This window comes from Lepisosteus platostomus, chromosome 17 (genome assembly GCF_059453375.1).
Source record: "Lepisosteus platostomus isolate fLepPlt1 chromosome 17, fLepPlt1.hap1, whole genome shotgun sequence".
NCBI classification, from domain to species: Eukaryota; Metazoa; Chordata; class Actinopteri; order Semionotiformes; family Lepisosteidae; genus Lepisosteus; species Lepisosteus platostomus.
The window spans coordinates 9,561,259-9,574,790 of NC_142627.1; the positions used below are offsets into that span (position 1 = coordinate 9,561,259).

Below are 13,532 nucleotides of genomic sequence, written 5' to 3' on the forward strand. Positions count from 1 at the left end.
TCAATCATGGATGTACAGTATATACCAAGTTTAAAAATACTAGTAGCTGAAAATGCTTTAGAGAATAATACACATTTTTGCCCTTAAAGGTGGTTGTTCATTAGGTTCATAATTAACCTCACAGTATTTTTTATAAAGATCTTAGTTACTGTGCATCTTGCAGTGGCATCAGTATCAAACAGGTCTTTCTTGTAACAGCATCAGAATATTCCTGTGGCTGAAGCACAGCAGGACCTGCTAAACAACACTTTATAGCAAGTAAGTCATTTGCTTTGGGATCATTTTAATTATTCGGAACTGCACAACTGTAAAGCAGCTAAAAGAGAAAACATAAATTCATACGAGAAGTCAGCTGTATTCAAAGATGTGAATGGATTTATTTCTGCATTAATGGCGATGTAAGTCCAAGTTAAGAGAAACAGTGTCTGTTTGACCACTTGAAGCACTTAAGCAGTGCACATGTATATGAGCAAGCTTGGAAAGTGGATAGAGGTGGGATCATGCTCACCTCTCACACTCTGGCTCGTCAGGTGGGGGGCTGTCCTCAGCTTTCTTCCAGCCAATCAGGTACTTGCTGACAGCCCCCTGGCGTACGTAGGCCCTGGCGTCTGGTCCCACCCCTGGAGACGCAGGGCCCTGAGAGACGATGTAGACCTTCGAGGTGTCCAGGGAGGCACTGACCTTTGAACTTCGAGTCGAGGGGCTCCCTGAGTGGTGTGAGCCACTGGTCAGATGGGGAAAAAAAGGCACAGGAAGGAGGAGGGATTATCATCCAGGTGGATGCTGCACATTGGTGGTGGTGGAGGGGAGTCCCCATTACCTGTGAAGCGCTTTGAGTGGAGTGCCCAGAAAAAGCGCTATATAAGTGTAAGCAATTATTATTATTATTATTATTATTACCTCCAGTTTTGGAGTTGGAGACAGCTGCATCTTGCTAAACCTGTCTGCACCTTTCTGCATGTGGATATTTATCCAGGAGGAATTATCCAGGCTGTAATATTTTTACTTTGTGTTGTGCTCTCATACTGTATATATAGCAAGGACTACAGCACACCTTTTAGCATGACCCTTGAAAAAATGAAGGACAATGGGAGAATATATTGACTTATGACTTATGTTACACTTGTAACTCAAACATGTTTTTAAAAATTATAACAGGTCACAATCATCTACAATTGTGCCTGGGTTTATTTACAGCAGATCATTCTGTTGTTCTTCATATGAAAATCCCTCAGGATCTTTGCTATCAGCAAATGAGAGGACCAGAGATATTCACATACATTCGGGAGAAAATTATGTGTCAGCTTATAATTTGCTGAACACGCTACTTTACCAAAGCACACAAAAATGTAAATGAAGAACTGTTAATAAATGCCCACAGAAATACCACTCTAACTATATTATCACAATATTCACAACTTGGTGTGGCTTAAATGTGCTTACGTTTTAGCAAATTATAACCTATGCCAAGACCCTCAGCAAGCTACCTTGCCACTTCGAAGCACTCCACGTTTGACACTTTTAGGGTTTTTAAATTTGTCACCATGAAGCTGCTGTTTGGAAATACTATATTTCTCAATATTTGTCTTTCAGTATTGTATCATTAAGTAGTTAAATCTGAGACTCAGCAGTTTTCCTGAACTGATGTCAGACCAAGACACGGTCATCCAAGTTTAACCTGCAGTCTCCAATCGACAGGCACAGTGGTGTGGGGGAGGGTAACCATGTTTTGTGGGAAAGGAACATGAACAGAAGAACAGGACATTGATCCAGATCTTTATCGCCCAGCCTGTTTTGCACTGAGGAAGGTGGCGAGCAGCTGCCTTCGAGGAAGGAGAGGTTTTGTTTGACTCAACAATGCCAGAGTCTCAGGCAACAATTAAACAACACCAGGGCAGATGAACAGGGAAGGGGGTGCTGTGGTTGATTATACCCTTTCCTCCCAACCCACGGTTTCATGTACTTGTGATATCTAGACCAGCCTGGCCAGAGAGGCATTCTTGAAGCTTCTAGAACATTCTCAGAGGCCCAAAGCTTCTAGAACATTCTCAGAGGCCCAAAGCTTCTCAGACTCTCAGACAGAGGCTCAATTCAAAATTCTCATGCGTTTTCTTCCTCATTACACATCTCATCTCTCCCAGCATGATTCTCCTCCTTTATGAGGTCTGCATCGGCATGGTCGCTCGCAGACCTTCTCTGCTTTTTAGCTGGCATTTTGGTGATATACTTCGTCTACTCATGCCGAAACGTAGATAAAAAATGTACAACAGTGATCCGATACTGTGCAATTTCGTCATCAAATTCACCACCACAATCACTTTCAGATTCACCTACTGCCACCATTAACACCTTGATCGTCATGTAGTGTACAATCTGAAGTCTTCTTACATCTACCAGGTTATTGCAGAAAGTAACTGCGGAGGTAAAATCTTACCATTCACTTCTATAATATTCCTTTTAATAATATAAAACTGCAGTGCTATATTTATGTTCTGTAAACATTTTTCTGTATTATGTTCCCGGTAAACGTTTTTCATTATACACGGACAGTTCTGGAACATATCCCTGATGAACCAACAGGACTGGGTGTAGTTTATCAGCAGAGCTGTCAGACAGACAGCTTGTATTGGATGCAACTTCAGCATCCACCTTCTTCAAGCATCTTCACCTTTCAGGCAAATGAAGACCAAAGGGACAGGTGACCCAAATGACAGGGTACTTTTACCATGCCTTTGACCATATACGTTACTATCAAGAGACAGGCAGGAAATACCGTACTTAGGATATTCAGTATCTATCCTGAGAAGCAACATGATATCCTCACAGACGGAGGGTGACTACAGCAAGAACTGTGTTATGTATGAACATCAATTCATTATTGGTTTTGGTTTAGGCTTATTCATATGACTGTTTCAATGTATTTACAGGCTGTTATTTAACACATGCAAGCAAGCTTTGTTTTTCCCAGGAGGTCTCCCATCCTGTGACTGACCAGGCTCACACTGCTGAGCTCCAGTGGGCTGCCATACGACGCTAAGGAGACCCCACTCTGCACACAGAAACATTTATGATTGATACGCATGTGTGCGTTTGGGCGCATATGTATGCAAGTATTTCCCGCCGCCGTCCCAGCACATGCCTACCTGGAGTGGGAGGATATCTCGCTGAGGTCCCCGACGCTTCCCTCTGTGGCGTGGCCGGAGGCCATCGCCGAGGCGTAGCCCTGCAGCGGGTAGAGCTTGGCCTGCTCTTCCTCGGGCTCCAGCTCCTCTGGGTGCTGCCCGCCCCACTGGATCACCGGCTCCCCGCGGCCCTGCAGCATCACGCGGCCCCCGGCCAGCTGCACGGGGGCTGGCATGCAGGGGGCCGTGTCGATGCCGCTGTCCGTGGACGCCCCCTTGATGTAGGTCAGGCCCAGCATGTCCGGGTCCATGAGATCCCCGGAGCCAAAGTGCTTGTCGTCACTGTTGCTGGAGGCATTGCTGGAGAGGGTGTTGCTGCTGGAGTGGCTGGAGCAGTTCTGGTCTCCAGTCTGAGGGGATATTACATCAATGTCAGCAGGAACCAGCTGCGTGGACAAGGGGCATACCGTGCCACTTCGATGTGCAGTAGATTTTACAGAAACACGCACGGGTATTTAATCAAAAGTGCCTGGCAGTGTTACTTCACTTTGAGATGCTTCACTACTGTTAATTTCAGGAGATACAGAAGAACCCCTGTAATGTGACTGGGCACAGGTGGAAACTAAGTGAAACTGCATTTATTAGGAGGAGAACAGAAGGCACCCGTTTGGGCTAAGGGTGGTGGGAGTATGGAACAAGCTGCTCAGACATGTTGCTGAAACTAATAACCTGCCTTTCTTCAAGAAACAGCTGGAATTAATTAGCTACTAACTACCAAACAGGTTAGAAGGGCAGAAAATTGGCTGTTTTTTTGTAACCATGCCTATGTTGTTATGTTCTCACATGATAATTTTACTGAAACGTTTTTTGGCGGTTTATGGGTGCAAGTGTGACGGACTCTGGGACAGTATTTATAGGCTAGAAGGCTGGATTGGTGGAAGTTGGTGTTGATCCTTCTCCTGCACTTTCATTATGAGCTCCAATTAAGCATACATATTAAGAAGTATTGATCAAAAAGGTTTGTACTCTAAAACAAAAGCCCTAACAGCTGTTAAAGAATCAAAGCTATCCAAAGGTTTATTTGGCTAAACATTAAAGAAATTATTACAACCCAAAGCCCTGATTCCATACTGAAAGCTGTAATTAAGTGACAGCTAAATTTAGCATGCTGGCACTGGAGTGCTTTCCCACACTGCCATGCTATTTAAAAATAATGTCACGTCCAAAATGTAGCATTCTAGGCTACCAAAGCCTTCTAACCCTGTATAATGTTGCTTATTTTAGACCCAAAATCATGAAAACAAGTCAACAATGTCAGGAAACATTATCATGAGTTTAAGACTTTGGCAGTGGAAATCTCAGCACATTTGAGATGAATTACAGTTCGATCGATCGACAAGACAGACTAATACTTCGGAGATTCTACTAAGTGTGCCTTACAAAATGAAAGCGAGTGCCCTCCAGTTCAGAAGACTGCACCTCCCCTATGCTGGGACTGGCAAAAACAAGGCTGACCTTCCCGCTCAGGCACGCGGCAATCAATGTTATTTTTTTTTCCATGGAAAACGAAATCCAATTGTAAAACGAGGAAAAAAAGATGCAATTAAAAAAAAAAAGAAGAGTTGCTTCACTGATAAACAAATGCCATCCTGCCAGAAAGCTCACTACTCATGGCAAAAGCACCACCAACAAGGAACAAGGGCACAGTGACCTTTTCTCGACTAATATATCAAAGCAAATGATACCACAACCTGACAAGTGAAATCACAAGCTTTAGTGGCAGTCTGCGCTGAGCAGAAACACTTCCTCTGACACACTTGAGACCTGAAAATGAATTATCCTAGGCCCCGATATGACACTGAACATCATTATTAGTAACACACAGCTTAAAAGGAAACAATGAGACTCACCCTGGATAGTTTATTAGGGGAGTCTTTTCCACTTTCCTTCTGAGGGCCTCTGTCCTTCAGCGAATTAAGGATCTTTGTGGAGGGGATGTGCCATTTGGCTTCTGCAAATAAAACACGTCCAATATTGATGGTTCCAGGGCTCAGATTATTTTTTCTCTTGTTTTGTCAGTGTTCAATGAAAGGAGTGACTCTTGCCAGGAGATATAAAATATGTCTGCGTAGCTTTTCTAAGTGATATTGCAGTAATACTCCCTTCCCCAAAAAATAAAAGATAACAAGCAAGTAAATGTATTCCTTGACTCTTTCCAGCGGTTTACAGACAATGATTTACAGTTACAGGCACGTGTGATTCTCCAGTCAGGTGTTAGACGAGCGGCACTTTACATCCAACCATTGCACTGACCCTTAAAGCAGAACCTGGTGACCAAAAGCAATGTGATCGATGGCTCCAGTGTTTTCTGGGTGCATTGCAGTGATTGACAGGCTTACCGGCAGACCGGGTTCTCTCTAACGTGGGCTCACGCTCTCTCAGTCCCTCCCCCTCTGTGTGGCTGCCTGGAGTATCAGCTGACCGCTCATGTAGTACAGGGGACTGGCAGCTAGATACCAACATTGAAAGGCGTGTTAGGGCGGCCTTCCTTCTTGCTCCAAGCACCACTTCTGTACCCCCACTGGAAAGTGGACAATACTTTATCTTTATTAATAACTATCCATGAGCAGTAAACAAATGTACATCATGACATCATGATATTTAAGGTTATTTGCAGGTGACATTTCAGATTTCAAGCTTTTTTTGAAATGTTAATTTGTGTAATTCTAGTTGTTTTTAATTGTTTTTAAAGGTATCCTACAAAATGTGACAGACGTAACTGGGTGCACTTCAACTTAATATGCTTTGCAATATGCAGCTAATTTAATTCTAGTTTACAATGGAACTAGCACAACATTTGTTAAATATATGATATATTGTTTTATTCAATGCAACATGATATAATTAGGTATATAGGTATAATGTTTCACTTCTTATAATCCTAAAGGGGCTTTCAGAATACACAGCAGGATTAACCAATGACACATATGGCCACCACAATGTACTGCATAGGACTGCTGATTTATTTCCAGAGTGAAAACTCTCACTGACTTCCATGAAATGGCACATAGAGTTAACTTAACTGGAAAATGTTTTCCTCAATAAATCCTGTTGCTTTTGAAAGATTACCTACAAAACAGATTCTACATCCTGAAGAAGACAGAGCTTTAAATTAATCCTATAACCTATTTCAAGTTTTAATAGGGTGTGCTGAGAGATAAAGTTATAAAGTAACAGATACAGCAGACGGGCAGTATGCTAAGCTGCCAGCCTAATCCACTCAAAGATAACTCACAGGGACACTGTCAAGCTTATCTGAAGAGTCTAGAACAGGAACACACCACATGCAACACAGTGTCCTACACCTCCTGTTACTGCAATAAAGGAGAGACACAGAGACTACGGAAAAGGCCACTCGCCTAGGCACAGCAAACCCACGAAAACAACCTGCTAACCATCCTTAAAAAAAGTGTAATGGAGGAAAAAGCACTTTTGAAACTTCATTCTTTAATTGATCGGAGTAATCTCCCAAGTCCCACTTCCCCTTGGAAGGTATGACTCTTAAAGGGGCCCAGGTATGAATGTAAAAATATCCTCAGAGGGGAAAAAAAGTATGGTCATAGGCCAGACCTGTCTAGGCGGCTACCATGGCTCCTGTGTGAATCCAGAGATCCGACGAGAATATTAATGTAGCACATGTGCCAAATGTCGGCGGACTGTCGTATAAATAGCCAGTTGCTATTCGCAGACGACAGAAAGCGACAACCCCTGACTCAGGAAATGTTACTAAAATACAGTGTCACTGTCTGCCTACCCCTCATATCCTGTCTGCTGTGTCCAGCTGCTACTTGCACAGGGTCCAGGGTCACTCGAAGAGGACTGGTTGCTTGGAGAGCTCCTATAGTGCTGGTTGGCATCGTTTTTATTGCACTGAGGTATCTGAGGGTTTTCAACATCTTGCAGTGCCCTGGCAACAAGAGCAAAATGACATTATTTACTGTATTATGACGTCACCTTTGGCAGGATGCCATAAAAGCTTAAATTACCCACTGTGTGACATGTGCACTCTTTCTAACCCCTTTCATAGTCAGGTACTTTTGTTTTTCACCTTCTAACTCACAGATGCGTAAACACTCCAAATAAAAGAAAGGTGTGCAATGCATTCATAACAGAAAATGCTTCAGTTATATCACTTAAATGGAGAACGTTAGGTTCTCACTTGAATCAAGATGTTCAGCTCCAGCAATTGAACATAGTGATTAATTTTGGTTCATAAAATAAACAAACATTAATTACAAGTACATAATCAGTTTATAAAATAGTGAGATTCATACAGATCTAATAAACGGTTTACAGCTGAGATCATTCTCTGCAATTCTAATGCTGAGACACAGTAAACAAGTATCTTGTATCATACTGACTTCTAATCATCTAATCTCATCATGTCACAGAAAGGAAATAAATAGCACAAGGCACCAAAGATCTTTTGCTGTCACTCTAAATTAGCCATTTTAAATTGTAATTTCCATTCACTCTTAGTAGAAGATGGCCCAACTGTTGCCCTTTGCAAATTTTCAGTGTGAATTTTACTGCTCCTCGGATATGTGGCATTCAGAAGAAGAAAAAAGGACAAAAAAAGGCTGCAATAAATCAGTATTAGTTCTTCTGTTCCTGCTGCATTTAAAACGAAGGAAGGAAATATTTTTCGCTCAAAGCAGATGGCTCAATCCTATTTATAGCAGCTACTAACTGTGTCTCCCAGTATCACCAAACAGAGATGTTCCAAATCCCAACGTGAAACATGACACTCCGTACTTCAGGCACCAGCTTTGGGAATGCAGAGACTCTTAAAAGCACTGATGCCGTCTAAAATACAGTGACAGTCTTCAAGGTCACAGAGCTGGGACAACATGGGGCACAATGACACAATCTTTTTTAGGAGGGCCAGAGACCTACAATTGTATGTTCTAGACTCTCATGTACAGCCACTGGGTGTTGAAAGCGAACAGCCACATGGGAATTTAAATCTCAATTAGCGTGGGATAGAATTCTAGGCTGTAAAAAGAAAGAACAGTAAAAAGCAGTGATGGACCTGAATGAACAATTTCTGGATAATGCAGGAAGCAGTTCACCAATGGAAACAATTGTGCAAAGAGCTACTGAGCATTTTCTCCCTAGAACTAATCTTCTATCCCAGCTACAGTTACTATATAGAGTTACCCAGTACTTTATCAGAGTGGCAAGTTCGGTATTGTTCATGCCCTCTACCTTGATCTCATTAAATCCCAGAAAGGAAGAAAGGAAGGGCCTAATCAGTACTGGGATGGGAGACAGCCAAAACAGGCTGCTATAGTGTTGGCAGACCAGTAGGTGGCACTCTGGCGCCAATGGTTTGTTGTGTGGTAAATAAGAACGGTAACTTGTAATTAACGAATAATGAAGTTAATTTTCCTGTGGTTTAATAATCAGTTCCAGTGCAATAAGAATCATGTTACCACAGCACACAAAGAGAGTTTAGTTAAACTACTTTGGAGATATTATTTAAAGGGACAGATGTGCTTTTGACTGGGCTGCTCAAGATCAAACCCATCAAGCAGCTGTATGCATTCACTTATTGTATTTCCACTAACAGTCTTTTGTGTCCTTACCATTCAATTTGTTAGCCACAATTATGAACGCGTGTAAACTGCTTAATAATGCTCAGAAGGTAATTAAGACTGACAATGATACAGACTCTACATCATCTGATGATGACCATGTTGAAAAATAACTTCTGTCATGACACACCATTAAACGTGATGCAATGAGCAATGTTACTGCAACTGTAAGACCTGTTTTCACTAATTGGGAACTTCAAGAGCTAATCATTACTAATTTTAATAACAAAAACAAAGTATGGAACATGTGGCTATGCCCCTAAGCAATTTCTATATGCCCTTGGACAACTTTCAACCATGTAAATATTCCTTATTGGAAAGGTAGGTCACTTAGATATTTATTTAAGGTTTACTGCAATATTGCTAATACATTTCTTAAATCTGTCCAAATCTATTTACCACATTAATGGAAGGAAACAGCTGTCACAATCGTGAACTGAACTTGTGTCCATACATTCATATTACTGTGACAATATCCCTCAGGTTTCTACTTTACATTGAAAGGGGTTCTCTGTGCCCTAATGGAAATAAATGTTACAAGGAGCACAGATTAGGACACACTCACACTGGTATATTCAGAAATTTAGAAACTGCCATTTCAGAACTGAATCGCATATGGAAATGGTTTTATACTGTTTCAGAGCTACACCCTGGAGGAAATCAATATGAAAGTCACTATTGAAAAAAAAAACATCTCTGCCACCTCAAAATGTGAAATCTGACAAGCTGAAATACATCGTCTAGATGGTTTACACTATAGAAAGGTCACGTTTTGTCCCTGTACTGTCATTTCTCACAGAAAACTGACAGATACATCAACACTGCTTGATTTTTGGAGACGTCAGAATGGAAATGCCCCAGCAGGACACTGCAAGAGGATTTTGAAGTGCCATTGTGTGGTAGCAGTCCCCTTGCTGATATTAAAATATACTGTATGTTGCTATTAAGTTTTGAAAATATTGTTACGCAACGGGGGCTCAGGCGGGCGCCCTTGCCGCATCTGGTCGGCCCCTGCACCGTCCGGGGCTCGAACCCAGGACTCCCGCGTCTCTCTGCAGCGACCTAGCCCCGTGAGCTAAAGAGAGATCTCTCCACAGCCCAGTAGCTGTGGTCCTGCTATGACAGGGAAGGGCGGTGACGTCACCCGCTCTGGTACGCCTGCTCTTACACACAGTGCTTGTCGGCCGTAAGCGTTACAATATTAAATATAGTTTTTTTTTAAAGAAAGGACATTTCTGCTGTATAGAAATATATAAGAAACACAAGAAGGTGCTGATTTTTATTAAACCAAGCCATGCCTCTCAGATTCTCATTTTCTTATTATTTATCTATCCAGTCATGAACGTCACGCTCTTCTAACCTCAAGCTGTGGCTGCGAGGAAGGTCTGTACTGCAAGTCACCTTGGTTTATCAACTGAATACAATTTAAACTGAAGAAAACCAGTGGATTTTGCAAAGGCTCTAAAAATGCTAGTCACATACAATTTGTATTAAATGCCCTAAACGCAGTGAAGATCCCCCCCCCCCTGAAAAAAAAAAGAAAATCAGTAGAGAAAATTAAAGACCTGGCTTGGTGAGGCAGGAAGTGTTTCTTTCACAGTAGCCCCAAGCTCGCAGTGTTTAGATGAAATACAGAAGGGCAAGGGAGAGGGGAGAGGAGGGAGGAAGGAAGGAGTTGCACTGTACCTGGCACCATCTGGCAGCTTCCTGTCGAAGGAGGTGCTGCGGGGAATGGCAGCCTGGGCCTGCTGCAGGAGCTGCTGGCACGGGAGCCTGTCTGCAGAGCCCTGGGTGGGGGAGGCCCGAGACAGGGGCTGCCCAGCAGGCGTGGGCACGCGGTGCCAGGTGGTGTTCCTCCTGAAAGGGGTTTTGTACTCACAAGGGGTACCCTCGCTGTCCAGCTTGTACTCCACCATCGGAATCCGGTAGAGCTCAGAGCAGCCTCTGCCAAAGCAACAGAGATGGAGAAAAAGGAAAGGTTAAAGGTTGCCCCCTCGTTTCAACGATGCAGTAACAGAGCGTCAACTGTATGCTGGCAAAGCAGGTCCACAGAGCATCGCTTTGTGTGTTTGTGCATGTGTGAAAAATCTAATTTCCAAACTCAGTGTGATTAATTAGCATTAAAAAGCCTGAGGCAACTCGGATTTACTTTAAAAAAAAACACATTATATCTGTGCTGATCATCTCTCATTTTAAAAACACATAGCACTGTGTATCAGACATTTTCTTCTGCCCTTTGGTTACTGCTGACCTAGTGGGGTCCAGAGAGACACAATGGCAGAATTGGAGGAAAAAAATAAAGCAAGTGGAAAAATACAGGGCACCATTTAATTATCAGAAACAATTCACACCAGGGCTTACTTTCCCTATTAAAGCAGGAACCAGAAGTATGCACTGGTCTCCCACTTCTTAGAAACCAAGGCTGTTGAAAAATACATACCCAAAGTTTAGAGAAATATTACGACTCGGCCAAAAAGAACAGATGCAGTCAGAATGAAACCAGTACCACTGGTGGACAACATCAGTGAAAGGGCGTAAAGTCCATGGCCTGCCTGAATTTCCTTCATACAGTAAGTCATGTTTGTGAAGATTCCCACTCAACAGGGAGATCAATCTGTAAGACTCATGACACCTCATGACACACGTTAACCACAACTCTGCAGACCCACGGGCTCTGCAGTTATCCACTTACCATTCAAGACTGTTTGCATCCTTAAGACAGGGTAAGCAGAAACTAAACAGTTGATAGTCCGTTTCCCCCCATTTTCCACTAGACCAGGGGAGCTTGCCACTATGTATATACATTCGGCTCTTTTCAAAGTGGCGTCCTTGATTGGGATCGAGAGCGTAGGGGGCTTTCATCTTCAGAAAAGGTCCGGCTTATTATCAAGCTCAGCAGGATACAGAGTTCATGTTTATTACTTGAAACAAACTTGCATTTAAAGGAATTTGCTTGTTGCAGGGAAGTCATTCTATCATGAAGTACATGTTCTCTCACTGCCCATTTCCCAGCTAAATGTTTTCATGCTTAAGTATCAACATCTGGCTCATCAGCAGTTCCCAACTGCAGAGGTTAACAAACAAACTTGTCTGTGTGCGGAAAGAAACTCATACGGAAGATCAGGGTTAAGAAGAAAATATGTAATATTACTCTTGAATTAAGAATGTAAGAGTATTCAATCACAGTTTGACATTTAAAACTAAAGATAAAAATGACAAGATTTACATCAATTACTGTATGTACACGCCACTGTTACATGAGTGAAACAGTCGCCTGTCATTGTTTATCATTATGTTTTGAAAATGTCAAATTTGTGACGCATTTTCTGGCCCAACAAAATTGCTTAAGACGAGGTTTCTTTAGACAAGGTGCTAAAGATAAAATTATCACTGGAGATAAGTGAGTTTTTCTGAAGAATCTAAAATCTAAAAGATATACTGTATAAAGCAAACATTTTTGTAGTGTATTGTAATGCATATACTGTATATTGTATGTTTGCAATACCTTTAGTGTTTTACAGGTCTCTGTTGAAAACACAACATGTCCTTCTTTAACTTCTTCTTCTCCCGTCTATCTTTCATGCTAATAAATGCTGCCACTGAAGAATGATTTAACTAATTCCCTGTTCTCGCAAGTGTCAATTCAATGTAACTATTAAAAGTCAGCAATTTCAAAATTTCTGCCATCTATGCAGCAGTGCTTTGATTATAAACTGAGTTGTTCCTATCTGATGGCAAATACTTCAGCTGGGGTAGTTAATCCCTTTTTAAAGAGGTTGCTAACCCAGCCATTAAACAGCCAGCACGTAGCCCTAAAGCACTTTTGCCATGCCTCATTAGTTCCAACATGGGTTAAATAATGCCAGCAAGACTTTTCTATACCTCCTCACAATCTAGAGCTTCAACAGTCTTCTGTTGTTCCAGAGCCCTAAGAAAAAGTGGCCTTTGAGCACACTGTAGGAGTCAATCAATCACTCCCAATCAATCAATTCGGCATGGTGCTCTTTGCAACACTTTGCCATAGATCCTCTAATACCATGCAAATTGCAGTTTCCAGTTAGCACTGCAAAATGCAGCATACTCAATACCACAATGCTGAGTTTACCAGTTCACACGTCTGACCTCTGTATGGCACATCATTATACCCTATTAATTGCCTGGTCTACCCTATTACCCTATGACCTTCCTAGATTGTTATTTCTGGGGTGAGTGTGAGGGGAAAGGGAGTTAGGTAAACATAATGTGTTTAAATTGGTGTGATTAAATCAGATTAGAGTCTTATAGAGCATTATTTCCTTTAATTATTATATGATGTAAAAGCATTGTGATAGCCAGAAAGATGCTTTTTATTTCAATAAAACCCCATTTTCTTTTGGCAGGTGTCAAGTAAAATGCACGGGGGTTACTGCCATATAACGGGCGCCATGAACCACCAGTTGGGCACCACACTTCAGCGCTGGATTGAAACGGATCCTCTTGTATGCCAAACACTTTAGGATTCTTTGGGACAAAAAGTGCTATACAGATACAAGCAAATCTTATGAATCAATTTCCCCAGATCCCAGATCTCCAAGTAAGAGACCAGCTTTTAACCATGGCAAATACTCAAGGGTACAAAACTTAGTGAGCAGCAATGACTGTTATGAAAGCCAACTGAGTCATCTCAACTTTAGGTGTTATGGAAATGAAGATCACACAACGCATCTTTAACTTGCAGAACAAACTACTTTTATAGCAAGCCTTTTTTACTAGC

The 13,532-nt window shown here is 42.0% G+C and overlaps 1 protein-coding gene across 9 annotated transcripts in view; it reads right to left on the reverse strand.

Moving 5' to 3' along the window:
• Positions 1-13,532, reverse strand: part of sipa1l2a (signal-induced proliferation-associated 1like 2, genome duplicate a) — a 112,963-nt gene that overhangs the window by 21,590 nt on the left and 77,841 nt on the right. For all 9 annotated transcript variants that reach the window (XM_088610676.1, XM_088610681.1, XM_088610684.1 and 6 more), the window contains 6 exons: positions 10,466-10,723; positions 6,937-7,089; positions 5,522-5,631; positions 5,033-5,133; positions 3,144-3,532; positions 509-724 (listed from right to left, as the gene is read on the reverse strand). In XM_088610676.1, coding sequence (XP_088466802.1) covers positions 509-724; positions 3,144-3,532; positions 5,033-5,133; positions 5,522-5,631; positions 6,937-7,089; positions 10,466-10,723 — 1,227 coding nt within the window. The remainder of the gene's footprint in view (positions 1-508; positions 725-3,143; positions 3,533-5,032; positions 5,134-5,521; positions 5,632-6,936; positions 7,090-10,465; positions 10,724-13,532) is intronic.